Here is a 25,543-nt window from a genome sequence, read left to right on the forward strand (position 1 = left end):
CTCCGGTCGAGGCCAACACAGTAAGTAACGATACTCGTTCTCCTTCTGCCACGTTTATAATGAAATCGCAGCATTAGGAAGGATTGTAATAATTGATTTTTTTCCCATTTTTTAAAACGTTCAAAACCGGTAATTTTTTTTTTAAGATATTCAATTATTTTAAAATTTTTATGGCTAAAGATTGCTATAAAATAATTTTTAATTAATATATTTCAAAGAAAAATTTTTTATGACGGCCATTCAAATAAAAAAAATAATAAATATAAAATTTTATTTAATTTCTTTTTCATCTACTCAAATTTTTAAATAAAGTAATGATCTTTCTCTATTTATAATTTAATTCTCATATTAATATGATAATTAAATATTATATATATTTAATAATGTAATAAAAAATACTAATAAATTATTTAATAATTCATTTTATTAAGTATCACATTAAATTTGATAATAAATTTCTTCTTATAAAATTAAATTAAAAATATCAATTAAAAACATAGACGTCAATTTAAAGGGAATATAACCTTATTTTTTGCTATTAAAAAAAAAATCAAACAAAGCATTAGTAGGTGCAGGAAATCTTAAAATCCAGCCATCCAAACAATTTAAGTAAAATAATAAAGCATTAATTGCAAGTAAAATAAAATAATTTTTTGAATTTAAATTGTGGAGAATTTTTTTTTTTAATAAATGAGGTGACCTTTCATAAAAATTCAATTTAATTAATATTCATTTTTATTAATTCTTATATTTAGAAATTTATTAGGTGAAAATTTTTATTTTTTTAATTTAAAAAACCATTTAAAAAAGTAATAACTATATAAAAATGATATGATAATATGACAATTGAATTAAATTTCTTCCTCATAAATGTTTTTTTTTTTTTTCCAAACAAAGCTTTTTGGATGGATTATATTGTTTTCTTACGTGAATGTAATTGCTTTTGATTTAAACTCATGTCATTTACATTTTATTGTTGAATTAACTTTAAACATTTCATCCAATTCTACATTTTTCCAAATTTTTACAATTCTATTCGATAGTATGAAAATTATTAATTAAATTATGAGCTTTTTAATCCTTATTAATTCTACTCATCGTTAAAAAAATTGTCATCTCACCTAATTGCAGTTAACATAGAAGAGAAAGACATATCTTTAAATGAAAAGAAAAAAATATGTATTAATTCAATATAAGTACCTTATATTAATATAAGTTACATTTAAATAATTTGCCTTATATTAATATATTTTTGATAAGTTACATTTAAATAATTTTTTAATATTAACATACAAAATAAATATATGGGATAAAATACTTAAAGAGACTGAAAATATGTATTTTTTCATAAAAGCATATTGTTTTAATATGCTTATGTGAAAAATATTACATATTATTAAAGTTTCACTCTTATACAATGATTACATGATATTTCAATGGTAAGATAGAATTAATAAGAGTGAAAAAGTTTAAAATTTAATTAATAATTTTATAGTATAAGATAGAAGTAAAAACCAAAGTTTTTTTTTTTTTTTTTTTTGCAGTTATCCAATCTATAAATAGGAATTGTGAATTTTATATATTCATTTATATATCTTTAACAAATTTTTTATTGACCATAGGTATTGGATCTAGGTTCATAAAAGGTTACTTTTTTTAATTATTTTAGAATACGTGTTAAGATTTTTTTTTTCTTTATTTGGGAAACAACGCTATAGAATTCCTTGAAACACATCTTTACGTTGTTCAGGTTTTTTTTTTTTTTTTTTTTTCAAATGCCTATAAATTCAAGTACTTAAACCATATAATTGAACAAACCTATTTCAATAGGAAATTTAATTCAGTTTTTTTAGAAATTCAGTTTAATTTGCTTTTTATTTAAAAAAATTCGATTTATTCAATTTAATTTAATTTTTTATGAAAAATTAGTAAAATCAAATTGAATAATTTTTCAATTAATTATTATTATGTTTCAAATTAGAATTGAAAATGGAAAATATAATTGAAATTAAATATGAGTGAGTCCAAAACATGTTAAAAAAAAAAAGCCAAAGATAAAACTCAAATCAATAAATAGAACAGAATTAAATAGATTCGATTCAGTTTGATATGTTAAAAAATTCAGCTCATTCAGTTTGATCCAATTAGTTTTCTCTCTAATTCAAATCAATTCGATTTAATCTGTTAAAAATTTTAATTTATTCAGTTTTGCAATTCTCCATATCAAACCAAATTGACAATACATGATTCCAAGCCTTTCGAGACATACCAAATGACTTCATCAATTAAACTAGTTTTTCATACTATAACTGCCTAGAAGTCAATGATCAAGAAGTTAAATGTCAAAAGGATAAAAAAGCCTCCTATTATTTCTCACGCATGTATACTAATATCTCTCCAATCCTCAAGACACACTTATCAGCAGCCTGAATGTCTAAATGAAGAGTACATCGTTACAGAAAAGAACCACTCATGCATGTTTACGAACATCTGATGCAATTCTGAGTACACACTTAATAGAATCATCAATGTTTGAATGAAGAGTACATAAGAATAGAAAGGCACCCTATTATGTTGGTTTTCTCTTCCTACCAAGAATTGAAGCTCTCTGCAATCTAGGGCCACCCATTCGCCATCTCTTAAAGTCTGTCAATGAGGATTGAGCTGCCTGATACACTACAATATACACAGCCATATCATGAATGCTACTGCATAAACATGAGTCACAAAAACAGGACATGTATGGTTTGACAAGCAAATGAATCTTACAATTTGTTTCTTCCTTTGTCAAAAGTGCCAAGAACTTAGAGGCTGCTGCAAATGCTGTAGTGTGTGCCTTATATAGGACCTCCTTATATCGGATTCTGAACGCGTAAGAGAGCAATAACCCAATGGTTTTATCACACCTATGCACAACAATAGCATAAAAAGTAAAACCTTAGAAATAATTTGTTTACCAGATAAAAAAAATGGATTACTATAATTTACAGATTCAATGTAAAGAGTTATAGGCAAACAATCCAACACAGCTTGATGGTTTGTGCTTATTGCAGTTTCACAATCTAAAAGACTGCAAATGAATTATTTAAAATGCACAGCGTTAGATAAATTCACAATAAGTATGCCATACCAAATTGGTTGTAGAATTGTGAGTTACAAAAGCGCCAAAAGCACCAATCCACCCAATTATTTATCCAACTCACCCAATTTAGTATAATTTATTTATAAACTCTAGAGGTTTTAGACTTTGACAACAAAAAAGAAACACCTTGTGCAGAATACTAGTTGTGAAATTTTTTTATCCCCTCAGATTACCATTACTTACAATGTTGGACAAGGAACAAGTAAGCAAAATTACCTAGACATATACTTACGAAAATGGAAATAAAAATAAAAACACAAGGTGAAGTTGCTCATTTTCATGCTTTGTTTGAGGAATTTCCCGCTTAGCTTCTACTCATTGTAAGGACCCAGGCAAGTGTGTTTTCATTAATATCTACACCTCCTAGAATATTAGCTTGATAGAATATACTATAGAACTTCAATACCCTTAGGTTTGAGTACAAATCCAAAACCTAGGTAAAACTTAAGGGCTAAAACAACCAGGAATGAGAAACATGATTTTGGGCCAAATAAGAAAAATGTCAATCCAAATGACCAGTGTTTTTGAGGTTAAGGCCAATGTTATGGACAAGGACCATGGCAAATCAGTTCACAAATGCCTTTGTTTAGTAATAAATTAATGTTCTCATGTAACGACAAAGAACCTAAAGTTGTAACAATTCATGGATTCTTCTGGTTGGAAGCAAAGCAACATCCCTATGCGAATGCAAAGAAGATATTCGAAAAATTGTTTTCTATGTTTTAGAACCTGTGATCATCTGTGAAGCTAGTTCTTGAGTGCTTTCACATGCCAAATTAAAAATAACAAGAAGCACCACAATAATATTAACAAAGGGAACGTATCTTTTTGTTTTGTAGTCTGACCGAACTCAGAAGGCACTCAAAGAAGACAATGTCAGGATTATAATATGTATGCATTGATAGAAGGGCATGGGGAAGAGACTTACAATGGTGCCAGCTTGCATCCAAATTCATAGAAGTATGGACAGCGAGACCTTAGATCCACACAAGCCGCATCAGCCTGGATTTCCAGCCTTGTTCTGGTAGTAAAAGAAGCACCACTGTAAGGGGAAAGAAAGTACCAAAAACAAAATAGATCTACCATGACCGCATAATAAGCTATTCTCCATGCTTTTATGCTTAAGATGTTCTGCTTAAGTTTAGTTTCATACAATGTGAAAAGCCCTCCTTGGATAACCACAAGTTATCACATTAACATGCAATGGGGAAAAGTAAAATGAAGACAATAAGAAAGCAAGTAAAACTACGTCTGTCATAATCCATAGACCAGAATCCTGTACTACAAGGTGCATCATTGTAATTGGTTAAGCACAAAACAAGAGTATGTGAAAATGCATGACCATTACTTTTCATTGAAACAGGCAGGAGCACTCATTGATACAGCTTGCCTCAAGTGTAACTCACGAGCAAGCCAGAAAGGTAGTTCTGCCTTTGAACCTTGTTCAACCTACGAAACAAATTTTAGAAACAACATTATCAGGACAAAGATGTTCACTGTTCACTGTCACTACAAGCAAATTCCATCAGAACTTACGAAACCTCTTTCGGTACTCTCATCAATCTTCACTCCATTCACTACCTTGTGGAATACAACTGGAACAAACTGTAAACGAAAGGAAGCATAACAAAATTTTTGAAAAAACAATCTGAAAGAACAATGGTACACAATTGTAACTGGAATAGTTGAAAGACGATCAAAGTATAGCACTGACCTCTTCCTCCGTGAGAATATCATCAATGTCATAGTAATTTGCCATTCTTGATGCCCTCTTTTTGATTCTTTCAATTTCTCTCGGATTTAGTAAGACAGATTATGAATTGAGACAATTTTAGGTGTTCCAAACTTGTAATTATGAAATTGCTGTCCAGACTGCAAACTGAAGGAGAGACATTCTAATTAACAAACATCAAAATGAAGACTATGATAATATGCAAACACAAATATATTATTAACACACTCACTAGCCAAACTCTGTGAAGTTCTGTGCAGCTTTGGGTCTTTGAAATTATAGATTGCACTCAATAAGCCAAATATAAGGTGGAAAAGGGGGACAAAACACAGAAGGCAGCAAGCAAATCTCTTTGTTGTAAAGCAAACATTGGCAGTATAATTTATGACCGAGTTCTAGCCTCACATTGAAATCACTAAAATTTTCTAATCATGTTAGCAAAATACCCAAACGATTTTAAAATAAAAAGCAGTATGCAAATCAAACTACCTCAATTGGCTTAAAATTGGCAAACTACAGAAACTCAGAAAAGTAACAGGGAACAGGATTCAAGTATAGAAAATTCACGATGAGAAATCAAACGATGCTACTAACAGACTTGAAGAAAATGTAATCAAGAATTACACCTTAGTAACCAAACTGAGAACAAGCTATGCCCATAATCTTAACGACACGTCGTTTTCTTCTAGCTAGATGCGGCGTGGCGTTGTTGTCCAGGACCTGGAGGGAGTGTGTTAGGGTTAGGGATTGCAAACACACCTACGATCTCAGCTCCGGTTTCAGCCTCGTATTTACAGATTAACAGTCCAATAAAATGCAAATTTACCAAAAAAAAAAGTAAATAAATAGAGTAATCCATGCAAAATTTTGGAAGAAGATTTGAACTTGTCAGATTACTACAAGTGAGAAACCCTAAAGTAGTGAAGATGAATCAGCTACTGGAAACAAAATTGAAAAGGGAGGGAAAATCAAAATCGTCTAATTTAAGGATAGTTTATGTGTAGACGCGTGTAATATAGTTTTAGTGTTTGTCAATCATGTACCACTGACACTAGCTGTGGATTGATCTAAAGGTTGAGACCAGAAATTAGGAATGGCAATGGCCGAGTTTTTCCGGGTTTCTTATCCCATCAAATTCTAATAACTCTAATAAAATCCAATTTAAGTTTTAAATAATATAGTTTGAAATGGATTTAGGCTTAAAAAAATATATCCATAATAAATTTAAATTTTATATATTGAATATTTATTATTTAAATTTATTTATATAAATATATAATTAAATATAAAATATATATTTTTATAATAATATTTATAATTTTTTATATTTTTTATTTTATATAAAATAGAATTTAAATATTTTATAAAATTATTAAAATTTTAAAATATAAATTATTAATTAAAATAATTTTTTACACAAAATATTAATTAAAATATATAAAATTAAATGAATTCGAGTTTTTTTTCGAGTAATAATAATCAGGGTTTGAATAGTTGAAAATAAATTTTAAACAAATTTAAGACCGGTTTAGATTTTAATAATATCAATGGGGTTTAGGTTCGGATAGGATAATTTTTATGAATATCCTATCCGTTGTCATTCCTACTGAAAACTCTTGATTTTTGTGTCATTTTCATTTTCAACGCTTCCATCCTTGCTATGAAACACGATCCATTGCCACACCAAGGCATAAATTTCAATGATTATTATTGAAATTGTATTGTTGTAATACGTTTATTAATTTTAAAACGTAATATAAAATTTTTTTAATTTTTAAATTTTACATTATAAATTTTAATTTTTAATTTTTAATTTTTTAATTAAATATTAATAAATAGCTTAAAAATGACATTTAGTTAGGATTTCTCTTTTATCTCTTATATAAAGTGTAAAATTATTTTATTTACACATAAAAAATTATATTTTTTACGAAGAGAATAATGATTTAATTTACCCATAACTTTTGAGAGGAAATAAAAATAATAACTATGCATGCTGAAATTATCTAAATTAATGTCTAACTGAAAATTAATGATTGAAAATTAGAAGACTTTTATTGTATAAATTTTAAAAATTATGAAAATTTAAATTATATTTTTAAATTAAAAAGTTGCAGTGTAAAATTATATAAATTAAGGTGGGATTATTAAAATTTATCCACACTAAGGTCATTTTTTTTTTTGTCAAACTTGGTAGAATCTATATTATTTTGTATTTGCATTAATTTATATTTTTAAAATTAAGAGTGGGTTTTGCTCTCTCTCTCTATATATATATATGTATAGTTCTAGAATCGATAACATCAATTAGAGATTCAAAAATATTTCATCGTTGAAATAATCTAATTTTTTAATTCAATAAATAAAAAAGAGCTTTCAAGAAAAACTCCATCTGAAAAATAATAATAATAAGGAAGACTAGCTACACAAACTGTCAAAAATTTCTGGAAGGTCAAGTAAAGTTGATGATCTAACTAGACGAAGCAACGACGTCGTGTCAAACGTCAGCACAAGGGAAAATATAAGTTGGAGCGCTTGCCACATCAACCCTGCCCAAACTATCGGCTATTATAATCCCACGTAAACATCACATATTATGATTTTGAATTTATTGGCCAAAAAGCTAGTAATGAATGAGACATTGGCAAATTTTTTTATTAAATTCAATCAACTTTGAAGGCAAGGACAAATGTCCTTGTTCCTTTCTTTTTGAGCCTCTTTACAATATATATATATTAATCCTAAAAAGATAAATAATAGTAAAAAAAATAAATAGATATACCCAAATTCAATACTCTTCCATTTCGATACTCTCTGTATTTTAAAAGTGTAAAAAAATTAATTAAATTATCCATTAATTGGTTCACCGGTTATTTGATTGATATAATAAAATTTAATAAATATAATTATTTTTAAATAAAAGAAAACGAAATAATTTATAATTTTTGACAAACATTGAACCAAGTTGTAATTTATTATTATTTTTTTTATTATTATTTTTCACTTTAACTAACAAGAAATTTGTTGACTTTTAGTGGAATGATTGGATATCTACATAAAATTAAAATTGAGAAATTAAATTATTTTTAAATTAAAAATAACATATTTAATTATAATTTTTACCTTGAAGTCAATTTGTAATTTACCTTGTCGTTTATCTTGTTTTTATCTTCTAGATGGAGCTTGTGGGCAATAGACATCTGGAAAAAAAGTTAATAATATAATATTGATTAAGAAAATTTTCAACACTACGATTGTAAATTAGAGTTATCATGTGAATTCTAGATGGTGAGAAATATTTCAACAATATAGTGATTGCAAATTAATTAGAGTCATCACGTGAGTTCTAGATGGTGGTTTTAATCCATTAAACTATACATATATACGTAATAGTTAATTGTAAATACATTATGATTAAAAAATAATAATATAAATATAAATATAAAACATATAAATATTGCATTAGACCTAAAGTCTTTATCAGCTATATTTGCAAATATTAAATTCAAACATGGCACCAATCCTTTGAGTGTACGTATATAATATTACGTCGACTTCCCTTCAAAACGTGGGGAAGCCAACACATAGAAGAAGTTGCATATACAGCTGCTATTTTCATTTTCAGTGCTAGATTAACACAAACGCATGAATTACTAAATATGTTTATGTGATAATCTCATTCTAAATTAAAAATTAAAATAAAAAAAAAAGAATTTTTAACCAATGGTATCCAGCCATGTATATACATATGTGTAAGTAGAAGTCAAAACACCTAAAAGCCTATGTTTTCCAAGTCGCAGGAGACTGCGCACGTGCTTTATCCATTTTTCCTTCTCGTTACAATGAACATGAGAATTCACCATCAGAACCCTATGCCATATCCACCCCTATTCGATTGCGGGTCATCCAAGTATCTTTTCTTCATCAGCAGAATCTTCTATTCCATTTTTAATCTAATTTTTTTTTATTGTAATAAAAACTTAATCACTTAATTTAGGTTAATCGTAATCTCATAACTAAAAGTATACCATTCACTTGATTTAATAATAAAATAAATAAAATATTATTAAAATTATATTTAAAATAATAAAATTTATAATTTAAATCTTAATAAAAATTAATTATATAAAAAAAAATTTCTGTGAAAAATGATCAATTAGATTAGCTACATCCTATTTGATTTATTTTTCTAATCTATGACACTTTCCAGGAAATGACCTTCCTTGAGATTTTCTCTAATCTAATCACTTTCTAGGAAATCATCACCTTTCACACACGACACATCTGTTCCTCTTTTTTTCCTACTTCCGTACCTCTATATAAACCCTACCAATGATGGTCTACTACATCTGATTTCAATAAAGGCTCATCAGTACTGTCACAATTAGCAAACGATCATTTCTGGGTTCTGCTTAGATTTCTTTTTCTGGTCATGGATGTACTTGGTGTTAACATGAAGGGCAAGAAACAAGCCAGGAGAAGAAGTACTAAAAAGGGTATCAAAGTTGTCTACATATCTAGCCCTATGAAAGTTGAGACTAGTGCCTCAAAATTTAGGGCTCTTGTGCAAGAACTCACCGGAAAAGACTCCGACGCTGCTCGATTTATGGACTTTAATGGTGTTGATAACTCTCCTGAAATTCTCGACCAAAGAACTGTAGATGAGCCAAGATCTTTAGTCCCTTTGATGGACTCTTACAACGAGTCATCGTCTCCTGGTTCCGATTCTATGTTCGAGTCTTTCGATAGATTTTTGCCGCCTATGCAAGGGAGTTTTATGAGCATGTTTCAATCAAATCCTTTCCATGAATCTTCTCTTGAGCTAGATGTGTTTAACTAGAATCTTTAATATAGGTATGTATATGGCTTGTATGAGTCTTGTATGAGCTCTTTCTGTTTTGTCATTCTTCTTTTTGTTATACATATATATATGTAAATTAATCCCAGTTTAGATATTAAGCTTCTCAATATAATTCTGTTTTGTTGCTAATTAATCATGGAAGTTTTCTGGTTAATCAACATGGTTATCCAAGCAAAAGTTATGCCATGAGCAAATGGATAGAATTAATAAATCTTATAGAGAATATTGACAAGGACTTCTGTTATTTTAATAGAATCGTTCCACCTTGTATGAACAGGAGACTCAGTTCATCAAGAAAAATTGCCAAAATAATGTTTATCCTTTTCAATAGAAAATTAAGCCTCTGGTGTTCTCTTATTGAGAATAAGGAGGATGAGATGAAAAGAAAATACCAAAAAGCATTAAGCATCTTCAGTGTGGTCCTCGCTCTAATAACTGGGTATGGATTTGATAGTCTCATGCGCACTTGGTGGTGGTAGCTTTGGGGAAGGAGAAGTTGATGGCTGGCGGCTGAGGTCCCTTCTCTTATCATGTACATACATCAAACGCCCAAACTGACACACATGTGTATGCACATTGGCGGCTATACATTATAACAGATTAATTATATATATGACCACTGTTATTATTAAATAATATTTTTATTGTATTCAGGGCTTTTAGATAAGAGAGGAGCTAGGATTGTAATTTGAAGACTGAAGTGTATAAAAATATCCTTATAAACTACAATATAATGTTTATAAACGTAATTTCATCACTTTTAAGTGATGGCTAAATCCTTCTATTTTACAAGAAATAGATTATTGATATATATATATGATATGTTCAAATAATAATTAAAACAGTCTTTTTGAGTGTGAGAGAAAAGGAAATAAAAATATATTTTTAGTATTTTTTAACTTGAAAACATGTTATAATATATTCATAGTAGATTAAAGGGATTTTTATAAAATAAAATTAAAATTTAAAAGTTTTTTAGTAATAAATTAAAATTAAATGAAAGAAGTAAAGCAAATAATAAAATTTATAGATAAAAATTATTTTCTTAATTATTGTGTAAAACTTAATTAGATAAAAATAAAATGAGATAATACTATTTAATTGTTCTTATACATTATTTAATTTTTTAATTAATTTAATTTCCATTGAGTTTTCGAGGTAAATTTCACCACTGGTCATTAATATGATTTTATATGTATATGTAAATAACTAATGGACGACTAGAGGATGAATTACAATAGACTAATAGCGGCAGCAAGGCCTTTTGCATGGAATTGGACATAAAGATGGTTAAACTAAAATCTGAATTGTAGATTGCGCACAAGAGAAGCCCATCAAAGAGACATCGCTTTCCCCCCTCTCTCAACCACCCTTCTTTCCCTTTCTTTAATTTTTCTTTTGTTAATTCAAGCAAAAGCTCAGTCGGTAAATGCAAATCCAAATCACAAGTTAAAATTATACAGAAAAAAAAAACAAATTTATTTAAGCAAAAATTATAAAATATTATACAAGTGATAATTGATCATGAAATTATTATAAACGGAAATAAGGGGTGGTGATAGTAATTTTATAGTACTCTCTCTCTCATAAAAAGTAGATCATTTTTATAATATAGAGAATATATTTTACATGATTATAAGAGACATATATGTATATATGTATTGGGTACTCTTAATAATTTTTTCATTTTATAACTTAAATAAATAGCAATCTAACTGAATAATAGAAGAGAGGACGTAGCACTTGAAATAGAAGCAAAAGAGTAAACAGAGTAATAATAATAATAATAATTTCTGTGATTTTGTTTGCTCTTTGCTCAAAATTCACAAGCTTTGAGTTAGTGAGTTTCATTATAGCTACTACTGTTGCCACTGAATTTAGAGTGTTCAAAATTATTTTTATAAATAAAAGTATTATTTTAAATATTATTAAAAAAATATTTTATATTTTTATAATTAAAATTTATTAAATTTAATTTTTAATTATTATTTAATATTTTTTAAATAATATACTTAAAAAAATAATTATCTCAACATTAATTTCAATCAAGTCCATTTATTGGGATAGCAATTGCATTATTTGATACTTGCCCAAATTTAGAAATAGATCAGCTGAAAAGAAAATGGTATTTATTCAAAGTAATTTTATAATTTTATTTAATCTTAAGATTCAATAATATATATTTATAATTTTAAATATTTAAATTCATTTAAACACATTTAATTTGTTCACTTTTCTAAATAAAATTTATTCAGTTAGTGCACATTACATATGAGAAAGAAGGGGAAAAAAAAAATTGCAGCCGAAGACGAGATGGGCTGTGCACTGCGTCTGCAAGCAAGCAAGCAAAGCAGGCAGATAAAGCGAGAGAAAAGGGAAAGAAAAAGCGAAGAAAATACTAAAAATTAAATATTTTATTAAAAAATCCATACTATCTATAAAACCCGCACTCTCTCTCTCTCTCTCTCTCTCTCTCTCTAAATCTCTCTGAAGTTTTCACTTTGAACATTTATTTCCTAATTTATGATCATTTTTAATCCTATAATGGATGATGGATCTTCCCTCTTTATCACTTTCAAGATCTTTTAACCTAAAAATTCAATCATTTCTTCCCCCTTTTTTCCCTGATTCAATCGATTTTCTCCGGAAAATTTTCAGAGAGGGAGAGAGAGAGAGAAGGGAGACTAAAACAGGAGGACATTAGAAAATGAAGGTCCCGTGCTGCTCCGTTTGCCAAACAGGGTACAACGAGGAGGAGAGAGTTCCTTTGCTGCTACAATGCGGCCACGGCTTCTGCAAGGATTGTCTCTCACGGATGTTCTCTTCTTCGCTCGATACGACGCTTGCTTGTCCCCGCTGTCGCTACGTGTCACTCGTTGGTAACTCTGTCAACGCTCTCCGCAAGAACTATGCTGTCCTCGCCCTCCTACACTCACCTTCTGCTGCGGCGCCGGCGCCCAACTTTGATTGCGATTACACTGACGATGATGAGAAGGAGGACAATGAGGCGGAAGAGGAGAGATATAGCCGTGGGTCCCACGCATCGAGTTCTGGAGCATGTGGGCCCGTGATCGAGATTGGGGTCCACCAGGAGGTGAAGCTAGTCAGGAAGATAGGGGAAGGAAGAAGGGCAGGAGTGGAGACGTGGGCAGCTGTAATTGGTGATGGGATCCATGGGAAGTGCAAACATCGAGTGGCAGTGAAGAGGGTGGAGGTGGGGGAGGACATGGAGGTGGAGTGGGTGCAAGGGCAGCTGGAGAACTTGCGGCGAGCTTCCATGTGGTGTAGAAATATCTGTACCTTCCATGGGGTGTTTAAGATGGATGGATGTCTAGGTCTTGTTATGGACAGATGCTCTGGGTCTGTTCAATTGGAGATGCAGAGAAATGAAGGCAGGCTTACTCTCGAACAAATTCTAAGGTTTTGCTATGATTTGATTTTCCTGCTTTTGAATGTTAGCATAATTGAGAGTCATTGCACTTTGAATGGTAAAATCTAGTATTTAGAAGTATAAACATCATACAGCGATCCCATGGTAGGAAATTGAGATGAACAGTTGATGATTAAATTAGAAAGATATATTATCCTAAGGTTTTATGCAGTGATCTTTTTCTTTTATTTTCTTCGCCTTCTTCTCTTTTTCTTTTTGTTTTGTACTAGGCATATGGTGATCTAGTTAATTTTCTGCTAAAAGTTGATTTTTTTTTTGTTCTAATTTTTTGGGAAGGAAGACTATGTAACGTATGTGTGTTTTTATGAAACTGAGTTAGAGTGGGGAGCACACATTGCACCCTGTAGTATATAATACACAAATTGCTGGCATGATTCATGAGGCCAAAACAGAGACCTACTTAGTAGTAAATTTTTGAAGGCGATTCTAATAAAGATGTCTGCTGGGTATTTGAATTATTTTCCTTCCATGTAGAAGTCATTGAGTCACATGCATACAAAAAAGTATGAAATTTATGGTGTTGACTAGAGATCAATATAGCCAATTTCATTTTCTGAAGTTACATGAAAAATGTGTGACATTTAGATACACGTTAACCCACTTGATCAATATGGAATCATATTGAGCATGGACTATTTGTTGTTGGGTGGAGTTTGTGACAAATTCATTCCAGTTTCATATAATTGTCCCTCTAGGAATCTTGGTGTACAATGTAAATGCTTTGATCCATTAGAAAAGGACATGAGAAGCTATTCCTTCATTCAGTTTTTGATTACACATTCTCCATCCATGGTTTTTCTCATGATTGAGGGGTATACTATATATCTTTCTGACGTCTAATTAGTGCATTGGAATCTTATTTATTTTATTATGCTCTGCCAAAATAATTGTATGTTGAGGTCAGAATTTGAGAAAGGGAACATTCTGAGAATGATTATATTGATGTGAGGGATAATAATCAAGTGGGGACAGCTTGAAGACTTTGTGTTGACTTCTGCTCTGGGGAAGCCTCATGGAATGGATAGAACAGAAAGAATGATGCTCCTAGATTTGAGTTGATTGAACTAGATAATGATGCTAGGAATTTTCACTGGTTTTGGAAGATTTCAAGTTTTTCTCCCTTTAAACTGGAGCCGCAGAAACAGCTATTAGTGGGAATATCCATTTGTGCTGGAATGTTTGCCCTAATTTTTCATATCAAAGGAAAGAAAGTATTCTTTCAAATGAAGTCTCTAAATAGTACTAAAGCAAGAATTACAAACTAAGAGTTACTTTCTGTCACTTTGTAATCCTAAAAGTTTCATTCACTCTTTGATTAACAGCTGTAATAGCCAGGTTGTAGACTGCAAGAAGAGACAGAATTTTGTATTTAATTTTGTCAAGATCTGCCATCTGCCAAAGACTGCATGGCATCTTCTTGAGCTCTCAACATTACCTGGCAATAAAAGAAATTTTGGATGTGCACTTTATTTTCTTGCTAAGATAAGATATATCTATTGATACAGGACGGCCTGCAGGTTTTTAGAATTAATATTGAAATTTGAGGCTTTGTGAAGGCTAAAATGAGCAGGAATTTAGGCATAGAATTAGAGTTTGTGAGAGGATGAAATTGAGAGGGGAATTTAAACAAGAAGAAAAGACTTCTGGGCTTTGAACTGTAAAATAAAAGGTTTAGGCTTCACGCCTTAACTTCCTTAGGTATCACACCCAAGGTTTCATAGGCATCACACTTAGGGTTGAATTGCATCACTCAACTCGAATTGTAAATGCTAGAATTCTTATTGATCATAACTTTGAGACAACATTACAAACATAGGTATTTATAGACTCAAAAGGTAATCCTAAAGCTTGAAGGATTTGGACTTCAAAACAGGTGGACCTAGGATGATGCGGTGGAAGTAGTGAAAAGAGATTTAATGTCTCTAGATCTTTATGAAAATGTAGCCCTGAATGGGTTAGAATGGAGGAAAAGGATCCATATAACCAACCTTAACTAGTTTGGAATTATGGCTTTTTGGAAAACTGTGTGGTAATAGTGCATGGCTCTCTCACACACACATGCATACTTGATAGTTAGTGGTTGCACAATTTTTAGAAAGATAACAAAGAGGATGCCAATCATGTACATTAGATATAGAGAAATTTTAGTCTCTTCACAATAACACATCATCACATTCTAATCTCTTTTTCAACTAGTTGTTGATTCTTAATTTCATATGACAAATGCTTTCTCTCTTATTTTTTTATGGGGGAGAGAAAGAGAAGGGGGGGGGGGGGGGGATGAGGGGTTGTTTATATGCGTGCATGCATGTTCAATGAACTCATACATAAACTCAAATATCAATACCATGTGTCACATAGAATTTGGCTACGTTTGCCTCTGTATGTCTGTTGTTACTCTCCTTAGGAACAAGATGCCATAAATCGACATGCACTATGCAAATAATGCAAAGAATTTTCAGATTGGCTTTTGAAAGGTCCTTAATCTACAGTAAATACATTACTTTCAGAAGCAATTCTCAACAGAGGTGTGTTTTGTGTGCCAACAGAGGTTTCTTTGTTCTCGTTTTTGATATGGAAGAAAGAGGGGTGGAATGTTGATGGAAGTTAAAATTTTATGAGGAGGTGAAATAAAAGGAAGGGCAAGGAAGCAATGAGGGAGACTATTAATTTGTGATTCTGGATGGGAAATGAATTTTGCAAACCTCGGAGGGAACGAGAATAGAAGGATAATATATAACTCCGCTTTTGAAAATGTCATAAATCTGTTAGAACTTTTTGATATCTCTTCACATTAGTAGTGAAATGAAGTTGTAGTATTTGACACTTTTCTCCATTTCTATGTGCAAAATTTGAGGATAAAAGAGCAATGGAATTATCTTAGGCAATAATGGGCCTTCCTCAGCATTTAATTTATACTAAATTAACTGACTCTTTAATCAATATAATTGAATGATTAAACATCCTAAATTTCAGATATGTTACTAAAAGATACTGCAAAATAAACTTATTTTGAGGCTTTGAATAATATTATGAGCTGGCTATGGCTATTGTTGTGATGTTGCATTCATTTGCCACCTGTAGATATGGGGCTGACATAGCACGAGGGGTGGCTGAACTGCATGCAGCAGGTGTTGTTTGTATGAATATAAAACCATCCAATCTTCTCTTGGATTCAAGCAGTCGTGCCGTGGTTTCTGATTATGGACTTGCTGCAATTTTGAAGAAAACTGCCTGCCGGAAAGCTCGATCAGAGTGCGAGTCTGTGAAAATCCATTCATGTATGGACTGTACAATGCTTAGCCCACACTACACAGCTCCAGAGGCATGGGAGCCAGAGAAGAAGTCATTGAATTTATTCTGGGACGATGCAATTGGTATATCTGCAGAGTCAGATGCCTGGAGTTTCGGTTGTACATTGGTAGAGATGTGCACAGGCTCCATCCCGTATGTGGAGTAACTTATTATTGTTCTAGTTTCGTCTTTATTCATTTCTGAATTTCCCATATAGGGTACAAATCTCTCAGTATTCAAGTTGATGTTCATTGTGCAGGTGGGCCGGTTTAAGTGCTGAGGAAATTTATCGAGCTGTTGTCAAGGCTCGAAAGTTGCCTCCACAATATGCAAGTGTAGTGGGTGTTGGAATGCCTAGAGAACTGTGGAAGATGATTGGAGAGTGCCTGCTGTTCAAGGCATCAAAAAGGCCAAGTTTTAATGCAATGTTAGGAATATTTCTTCGTCATCTGCAAGAATTGCCACGCAGCCCTCCTGCAAGCCCTGATAAGTAAGAATTTCAAAGTTTTGATCTTGGAATTTTATCCTTTTCATTTTCTTGTTGGTCGGAGTGTGATGGGCTTGTATTCTGATTGGTCGTGGGAAGAAACAATATTGCAATATGCTGTCTTGTGTGCCTGCATGTGTGTGTGAGAGAGCTTGATTTTCTTGAAAAATTTTTTGTGTGACTACAGTAGCTTTGCAAAATATACTGGATCAAATGTGACAGAACCATCTCCCACATCTGATTTGGAGGTCTTTCAGGACAATCCTAGCCATTTGCATAGGCTAGTTTCAGAAGGGGATGTACATGGTGTGAGGTTGGTTTACTCAGCACATGCCATGTTGCTCTCTACTTGAATAAACTAAGGTTTCAACCTTATTTCCTTGACCTGTTTTCCCAATTTTTCTTTTTCTTTTTTTCCTTCTTAATTTGCAGAGATCTGCTTGCAAAGGCTGCATCAGGAAATGGTGGTGGCTCAGTATCTATACTGTTAGAAGCACAAAATGGTGATGGGCAGACTGCTCTTCACCTGGCTTGTAGACGTGGCAATGCAGAACTTGTAAGGGCTATATTGGAGTACAGACAGGCAAATGTGGATGTTTTGGATAAAGATGGCGATCCCGCACTTGTTTTTGCTTTAGCTGCTGGATCTCCAGAATGTGTTCGTGCCCTTATTGAAAAAGGATCTACTGTTAGATCTAGGTTGAGAGATGGCTTTGGTCCATCTGTTGTTCATGTTTGTGCCTACCATGGCCAACCTGATTGTATGCGTGTAAGTCTTCAGTTGATAAGTTACAATTTTTCGGTTATTCTATTGTGCTTCTTCCTGTTGAAATTGGTTTAAAACAATGTCAGGAGCTACTATTGGCTGGAGCTGATCCCAATGCAGTGGATGATGAAGGTGAGACAGTCCTGCATAGAGCTGTTGCCAAGAAATATACAGATTGTGCAATTGCTATATTGGAAAATGGAGGCTCTAGGTCAATGGCCATTCAGAATTCAAAAAATTTGACGTAAGTCTGGAGTAGGTTTTATATTCATCTTTCCCCCCCTATGTAATATGAATGACAAAGGGAAAAGTGTGTTTACAATGAAAAGTTTATATCTCACATTTTGTGTGTCTTTGGAGGTTGTTTGGCGAGGTTGAAAACCCCCTATGTAATATGAATGATGAAGGGAAAAGTAAGTTTACAACGAAAAGTTTATATCTCACATGTTGTGTCGTTGGAGGTTGTTTGGGGAGGTTGCAAGGTGATAGCAAGAGATTGTAGTGCATGTAGCTGCCACATTGTTATTGTCCAGAAACTGAAAGTTGACCTGCTCCTGCAGGGCATTATTGTTGCATTGTTTTTACTTAGCATATTTTGCAGTGGAGTGCATGTAGACGCCACATTGTTATTGTCCAGAATCTGAAAGTGTGACCTGCCCCATAGGGCATAATTGTTGCTTTGTTTTTGCTTGTCATGTTGTTCTTTCTGAGGTTATTTTCACTTCACCATTGTGATTATGAAGTGTACTGAATGTTAATATAGTGAAGCTAGTTTTGGAGGTTGCCCCTAGAAATGCTTTCTTTCTATAGGACAATTCTGGTGTACGCGACTGAAGTTTTATCCTATTTATGTTTGCTTTGGGTATATTTTCTGCTCCACCTCCAGTATTCTTGTTTTGATTCTCAATTCACAGGCCATTGCACTTGTGTGTTGCAACATGGAATGTGGCTGTTGTGAAAAGATGGATGGAAGTTGCTTCCCCAGAAGAAATTGCTGGTACAATTGATATACCCAGTCCAGTTGGAACTGCATTGTGTATGGCAGCTGCTGTGAAGAAAGATCATGAAATTGGTAATGCTTGAATCTTAATATTGTCTAATTTATTAATGATGTCAATAATCAAATTTAATTTGTTGGAACCATTGTTTAAAAAGTCAATGTGTTAGTCTGTATTTTAATCAATTTTGGTTTCTCTTGGGGTAGTGGGTGATAAAAATTGATTCTCTCTTTCTATTTTGTACTTTTCTTTACACGTGATGCTAATTTGGCTTTTAAGAATAGCCAAACAGGAGTGATTTAATGATTGTTATTGTTTGAGTTCCAATATCATTTATTGTATGGATCAAGTTTTTAATTTTATGGTGCCAATTAACTCACTAAAGGTCTGCATAGAAAGTCTCTATAGAATTTTATGGACAGTCAAATTATCTAAGGTGGATCAGGTTATTAGATAATGTTGTTGGAATATGTTTACATGTTATATGGGTTTGGTTGTATTAGATTTTAATTTTCTAGATTAGCTTCGTAAACTTACCAATTTAGTTGCTAAGTGTCATTAAATATATCATGCATCAAACCATGTGGTTTCATTCTTCATTTGTGGAACAAGGGTATTTGGTACTGTTTAAATGGGTATTTTTTCACCCTCCTGGACTTCTGACCTCTTTAAGTTTTTCTTTCTCAGTTCTATTGCTCTCTGTACATTTTGCTTTCATTAATTTTCACAGTTTGTTTAAATCATATAACCACTTGATATTATATTATTTCCTTTTATATAACTTTTCTTTCTGCCAATTTCATGTAGATGGGAGAGAATTGGTACGGATATTGCTTGCTGCAGGAGCAGATCCAATGGCCCAAGATGCACAGCATGGGCAAACAGCCTTGCATACTGCTGCAATGGCGAATGATGTTGAATTGGTCAAGGTAGGCTATATTAGCTTTCATACTGCATATGAGTGCTCTATCAATATTTTTGTTAATCATAGGAGGGCTTTTTTTTTATTTAAATATATCTACAATTTTTCAATAGATTATTCTTGAAGCTGGAGTGGATGTGAACATTCGGAACATGCATAATACAATTCCTCTTCATGTAGCATTAGCCAGAGGGGCAAAGTCATGTGTTGGATTGCTTTTATCTGCTGGGGCAAGTTGTAATCTGCAGGTATTGTACTCGCTTTCTTTCTAAATTCTGCTAATGCATTGGACTCGGATGACCTTCTGATCTACTGTTCTTTTAAGGTGAACTATTATATTAGGTTGATCTCCTTGTGCTTTTCATGCATGCTTATGCAAATAATTGGAAACTCAACCATTGAATTGTTATTATTAGGATGATGAAGGTAATAATGCATTCCACATAGCGGCAGATAGAGCAAAAATGATACGTGAAAATATTGAATGGCTCATCATTATGCTTAGAAATCCCGATGCTGCTGTAGATGTTAGAAACCACAGGCAAGTGCCAGCTATTGACATTGCCTCTTCCTGTCTCTGCAACTTTATTCTAAAGGATTCTCATCCTATTTAAATTTTTATGTCATCAACTCTTGACTCTATTATCATTTCCTTGAGATATGAGAATTAAAGTGTTAAGAAGGTAAATGTGAAGTTTCAAATATTACTGATTTGATTTATACATATGTCTCTTTACAGTGGGAAGATATTACGTGATCTTTTGGAGGCCCTACCTCGGGAATGGATTTCAGAAGATTTGATGGAGGCACTTATGAATAGGGGAGTTCATCTCTCACCTACAATGTAAGCGCAAAACTTCATATTATTGTGCTGTCATGGATTATATAATTGTGATACTAACTTTTTATGCAATTTAGATTTGAAGTAGGGGATTGGGTGAAGTTCAAGAGAAGTGTCACAACTCCTAGACATGGCTGGCAAGGTGCTAAACATAAAAGTGTAGGCTTTGTGCAAAATGTTGTGGACAAGGACAATCTCTTTGTGTCATTCTGCACTGGAGAGGCTCGTGTGTTGGCAAGTGAAGTTTTGAAAGTGATTCCTCTAGACAGGGGACAGCATGTCCAGCTCAAACCAGAAGTCAAAGAGCCGAGGTATGGTACATCACTGTTGTGAACTTTATTAATTTGAGTTAGTGTAGTGCATATATAAAATGTTCTAAAATTGTCGTGGTTACTGCTACTCAATTCACTGGAAAATGTCTATTGACCGTACGGATTGTGTTTAGCTCAATCATGAGCATATTATTTTTAGCATTGACTAGCTGTTAAATTTATTTCTGCAACATAAACTGGAAAAGACTTGAGAATCTCGACTTCTAACTCAGAATTCTGATGTCAAATGATAAAAGGCTTCCTATAGACTTGAAAGGCACGTATAGAAAGACAATGTACTTTGGATATGTAGCATCTCTACCTTGAGAACCATTGCATCTAAATTCCTAAAAATGCCTTTTACAGTTTCATGCCTGTAATACTATATGAAAACTTAATGGTTTATTCTCAAATTGTACAATGTAATTGAAAGAATCTTGTTTATAGTCATTTTAAGTTAGTAATAGCTTTATTTTTTCTCACAATTTAGAATGACTGAAAATAGATTTTGTCATCCACTTATATTGGTGTGATTTGTAAATAGATAACTGAGTTCTTTTCACCTTAGGAAGATACTAAATAACCAATGAACAAGTTTGCATATTTTCTTTGCAATGTTAGTGACGGCATCTTCTATTTGGTTTAGTTGTCTCAAATCTCAATCCTCCATCACGTGCACCCACACACCCACATATGGTAAATTTGGAGTCAGTAGTTGTTAGGAACATTTTAGTTTAAGTGGGACTTAAATTAAACTTTTTTTTTGGTCCCTCTATTCCTGCAAAAAAGTGTGAAAACAATGTTTAATTAGAAGGAACACTGTAGGGTTGCAAGTTAAATTTGCTGACTGAAGTTAACAAAGATTAATTTTGGGGTAACTGAAATTATTGAAGAGCTCTGATATCTTTATCACACATGCACAAAAAACACAAAATTGATTATGAGGCATGGAAGTTTGGTTCTCATTCGTTCTATAGTCTGTAAAGTCTTGTGCATGTCATTGTAGTGTAAAACAAATATAGAAGCAACCACTGGGAACTTCAAAAAATTTGGAGAAAAGCAGTTCCTGGAGAACAAATTTAACTGGAAAAGCTTATACATCTCACTGGATTAATTTAAGGGGGGATATGTTATTAAGTTTCTAGTAGGTATTGGCTAATGTGTCATGCCAAACTGTTGTAAATGAAGATAATTCTAGGATTAAAAAGGTTAGATAAGTGTGCGTATTATTTCAGAGACATTTGCTGCTATTCTAACTCAGTGTCATCGTGAATGACTAATGGATGCATTCTCTATAAGGAAACATAATATGACTTTTCCTGAGGTGGTGTAGTCAGTCATATAATGTTGTGCAGTTTTGCGGTACTAAAGTTATGTGAAAGCATAATTACTGTCAGCTTTTAAGAACATGCTTGTTTAAAACTATGGAATGGATTTTCAATTCCATGAATAAGTTGTGTTTGGAGAGAAGGATGACTAGTCTTGTTTGCTACTAGATTTGGCTGGCGCGGTCAATCACGTGATAGCATTGGAACTGTTTTATGTGTTGATGATGATGGGATTCTGCGTGTTGGGTTTCCGGGAGCGTCTAGAGGATGGAAAGCTGACCCTGCAGAAATGGAAAGAGTTGAAGAATTCAAGGTTGGTGAATGGGTTCGTATCCGCCCCACTCTCACAACAACTAAGCATGGATTAGGATTGGTAACACCAGGGAGCATTGGCATAGTGCATTGTATTAGACCAGATAGTAGTCTATTGTTAGAGTTGAGTTATCTCCCAAATCCATGGCATTGTGAACCAGAGGAGGTTGAGCCTGTTGCCCCTTTCAGGGTATGACTGAAATTTTGGCCTTTTCCTTTTCATGGATAGCATTAATTTTTATTTTAACTAGTTAAATTATTTATTCTTTTTTTTAATCCAAAGAAAATAATGAACCAATCTGTCCTTTGTTTTTACAGATTGGTGACTGTGTGTGTGTGAAGCGATCTGTTGCAGAACCTAGATATGCTTGGGGTGGTGAGACCCATCATAGTGTTGGAAGAATTAGTGAGATAGAGAATGATGGTCTCCTCATAATAGAAATACCAAATCGACCTATCCCCTGGCAAGCTGACCCATCTGACATGGAAAAGGTTGAGGATTTCAAGGTAATATATTTGTTGTAATTCATAGCCTTGCTGTGATTCATCTGCAATATGGCAATTTTACCTTGTGGTAGATTATTCATAGTCATGCTTAAGTTAATCCATGGTAGAAGACTTATTGGATATCTGTTTGCATAAATGTCTCATCCTCTTTGATCAGGTTGGGGATTGGGTGAGAGTGAAGGCTTCAGTACCCTCTCCAAGCTATGGATGGGAGGACATTACACGGAACAGCATTGGGATAATTCACAGCTTGGAGGAGGATGGTGATATGGGTGTTGCCTTTTGTTTCAGGAGCAAGCCTTTTATTTGCTCTGTGACAGATGTGGAGAAGGTGCCTCCTTTTGAAGTGGGGCAAGAAATACATGTCTTGCCTTCTGTGACTCAGCCACGACTGGGATGGTCAAATGAAAGCCCCGCAACTGTTGGAAAAATTGTTAGAATTGACATGGATGGGGCTTTGAATGTATGCATGCTTAACTTTGATCTTTACTGTTAGTTATTTTAATTTTGCATTGTGGAAGCTGTTCGTCCTAAATTGTTGAGACCTGCAATTATTTTATTTAACAACCTGTTGCAAGTTATAGGATTCTGGATCAATGTGCTACATGCTGAAACATTATTGCATAATTGGTTATGTGTTTTTTAGTTGTCCCAATGTGCATTCAGCACCATATATTGGTGTAAAATGCATTGTGATCGGAAGCTGCAATGATTGTAGAAGCAAACCACATGCATTGCTAGTATTATTCAGCAGAGTCTTCTTTCTCTGTAGTTAAAGTTATATGGATTTTACTGTTATGAAAATCATTTCCCAGCTAGAAAGGAAAAGGAGAAAAAATCATGTTAATCAGGAATATTTTATTTGTATGTAGGTGAAGGTTGCTGGCAGACAGAGCTTGTGGAAAGTTTCTCCTGGAGATGCAGAGCGGCTCTCAGGATTTGAAGTTGGTGATTGGGTACGTTCAAAACCAAGCCTTGGAACTAGACCAAGTTATGATTGGAATAGCATTGGGAAGGAAAGTTTGGCTGTTGTGCATAGTGTACAAGAGACAGGTTACTTAGAGCTGGCTTGTTGTTTCCGTAAAGGAAGGTGGATTACTCATTACACGGATGTTGAAAAGGTTCCATGCTTCAAAGTGGGGCAGCATGTTCGGTTTAGAACTGGATTAGTTGAGCCGAGATGGGCTTGGAGGCATGCGCTGCCTGATTCTCGAGGCATAATAACCACTGTTCATGCTGATGGAGAAGTGAGGGTTGCTTTCTGTGGTTTGCCAGCATTGTGGAGGGGAGATCCTGCCGATCTTGAGATTGGACAGATGTTTGAAGTGGGAGAATGGGTCAGACTGAAGGAAGATGTGGTTAACTGGAAGTCTATTGGGCCAGGCAGCATTGGTATCGTACAGGGTATAGGTTATGATGGGGATGAATGGGATGGAAGCATTTATGTTGGCTTTTGTGGGGAACAAGAAAGATGGGTGGGACCCGCTTCGCACGTTGAAAGAGTAGGAAGGCTCATAGTTGGACAGAAGGTTAGGGTAAAACTCTCTGTGAAACATCCGAGATTTGGGTGGTCAGGCCACAGTCATGCAAGTGCTGGAACAATATCGGCAATTGATGCTGATGGAAAACTGAGAATATATACTCCTGTAGGTTCGAAAACTTGGATTCTAGATCCTTCAGAAGTGGAGCTGGTGGAGGAAGAGGAGCTTCACATTGGAGACTGGGTGAAGGTAAGGGCATCGGTATCAACACCAACACACCACTGGGGAGAGGTGAATCACTTTAGCATTGGAGTGGTGCATCGGATGGAAGATGGGGAATTATGGGTTGCATTCTGCTTCATGGAGAGGCTGTGGCTTTGCAAGGCATGGGAAATGGAAAGGGTTCGGCCATTCAAAGTGGGGGACAAAGTGAGAATTAAGGAAGGGATTATAACACCACGGTGGGGGTGGGGAATGGAGACTCAAGCAAGCAAAGGCTGGGTAGTTGGTGTAGATGCAAATGGTAAGCTAAGGATTAAGTTTCAGTGGAAAGAAGGGAGGCCATGGATTGGAGATCCAGCTGATATTGTTCTTGATGAGAGTTGAGCTGTTAATGGAGGTGCTGGATGAAGATCTCCTTGTGCTCTGTGCTTCTTTCAGTTCTGCCCTCAAACCAAAGGACCTCGGCCTCTTGCTACTTTTGAGAGGCAACTTGTTTCAGCCGCTGTACAGTCCAGTATGCTTGAAACTCCACATTTGACTGCAGCAGCTTCCTTAACAAAAGAAATTTGTTTATCGTTAATGAGCAGAAGACACGTAGAGTCAGATAGTGGGACCATGCAGAAAATTGGCTTGCCTTACTGTTAATTATAGGAGATGACGAACCGAAATCGGCAAGAAAAAGAGAGTTGCAGCCATTCATATCTCATTGATGCTGTTAGCTGATAAGCTTTTTGACGTATATATCATTTATATGTAATTTGTACAAATTGAACCTTACATAAATCTTGCGAGTTGTTGCCCTTCTCAAGTTATTTTGGTGCTTTGCAATGCATTGCATGTACCTTGACAGCGTTCTCGGCAATTTCTTAGCGTTGATATATATATATA

The 25,543-nt window shown here is 33.4% G+C and overlaps 3 protein-coding genes across 5 annotated transcripts; 2 read left to right on the plus strand and 1 right to left on the minus strand.

Annotated features, from left to right (window-relative positions):
- Nucleotides 1-2,383: 2,383 nt before the first annotated feature.
- Nucleotides 2,384-4,901, minus strand: LOC110641840 (DNA replication complex GINS protein PSF3-like). Its single transcript, XM_058149333.1, has 6 exons — nt 4,857-4,901; nt 4,679-4,747; nt 4,491-4,591; nt 4,071-4,163; nt 2,770-2,906; nt 2,384-2,676 (listed from the first exon to the last, which is right to left on the minus strand). The coding sequence occupies exons 1-6, from the start codon at nt 4,899-4,901 to the stop codon at nt 2,570-2,572; spliced, it is 552 nt and encodes a 183-aa protein (XP_058005316.1). The 3' UTR covers nt 2,384-2,569.
- A 4,128-nt stretch (nt 4,902-9,029) lies between these two features.
- LOC110641848 (sigma factor binding protein 1, chloroplastic-like) lies at nt 9,030-9,868 on the plus strand. The gene has a single exon (XM_021793707.2). The coding sequence runs from the start codon at nt 9,307-9,309 to the stop codon at nt 9,712-9,714; it is 408 nt and encodes a 135-aa protein (XP_021649399.2). The 5' UTR covers nt 9,030-9,306; the 3' UTR covers nt 9,715-9,868.
- Nucleotides 9,869-12,007: 2,139 nt separating this feature from the next.
- On the plus strand, nt 12,008-25,467 carry LOC110641841 (E3 ubiquitin-protein ligase KEG). 3 transcript variants are annotated; one of them, XM_058149185.1, is made up of 16 exons: nt 12,008-13,155; nt 16,271-16,633; nt 16,740-16,970; nt 17,155-17,280; nt 17,400-17,736; nt 17,820-17,977; nt 18,648-18,805; nt 19,539-19,660; nt 19,767-19,901; nt 20,070-20,194; nt 20,393-20,497; nt 20,572-20,805; nt 22,302-22,635; nt 22,764-22,952; nt 23,110-23,415; nt 23,825-25,467. In XM_058149185.1, exons 1-16 carry the CDS (start codon nt 12,443-12,445, stop codon nt 25,037-25,039), a joined length of 4,851 nt encoding a protein of 1,616 aa, XP_058005168.1. In that variant the 5' UTR covers nt 12,008-12,442; the 3' UTR covers nt 25,040-25,467. The 3 variants fall into 3 exon arrangements, with proteins under 3 accessions (XP_058005168.1, XP_058005169.1, XP_058005170.1); XM_058149186.1 differs by having other exon boundaries at nt 17,158-17,280; XM_058149187.1 differs by having other exon boundaries at nt 12,996-13,127.
- The last annotated feature ends 76 nt before the right edge of the window (nt 25,468-25,543 follow it).

Source organism: Hevea brasiliensis, chromosome 6 (assembly GCF_030052815.1).
Source record: "Hevea brasiliensis isolate MT/VB/25A 57/8 chromosome 6, ASM3005281v1, whole genome shotgun sequence".
In the NCBI taxonomy this organism is placed as follows: Eukaryota; Viridiplantae; Streptophyta; class Magnoliopsida; order Malpighiales; family Euphorbiaceae; genus Hevea; species Hevea brasiliensis.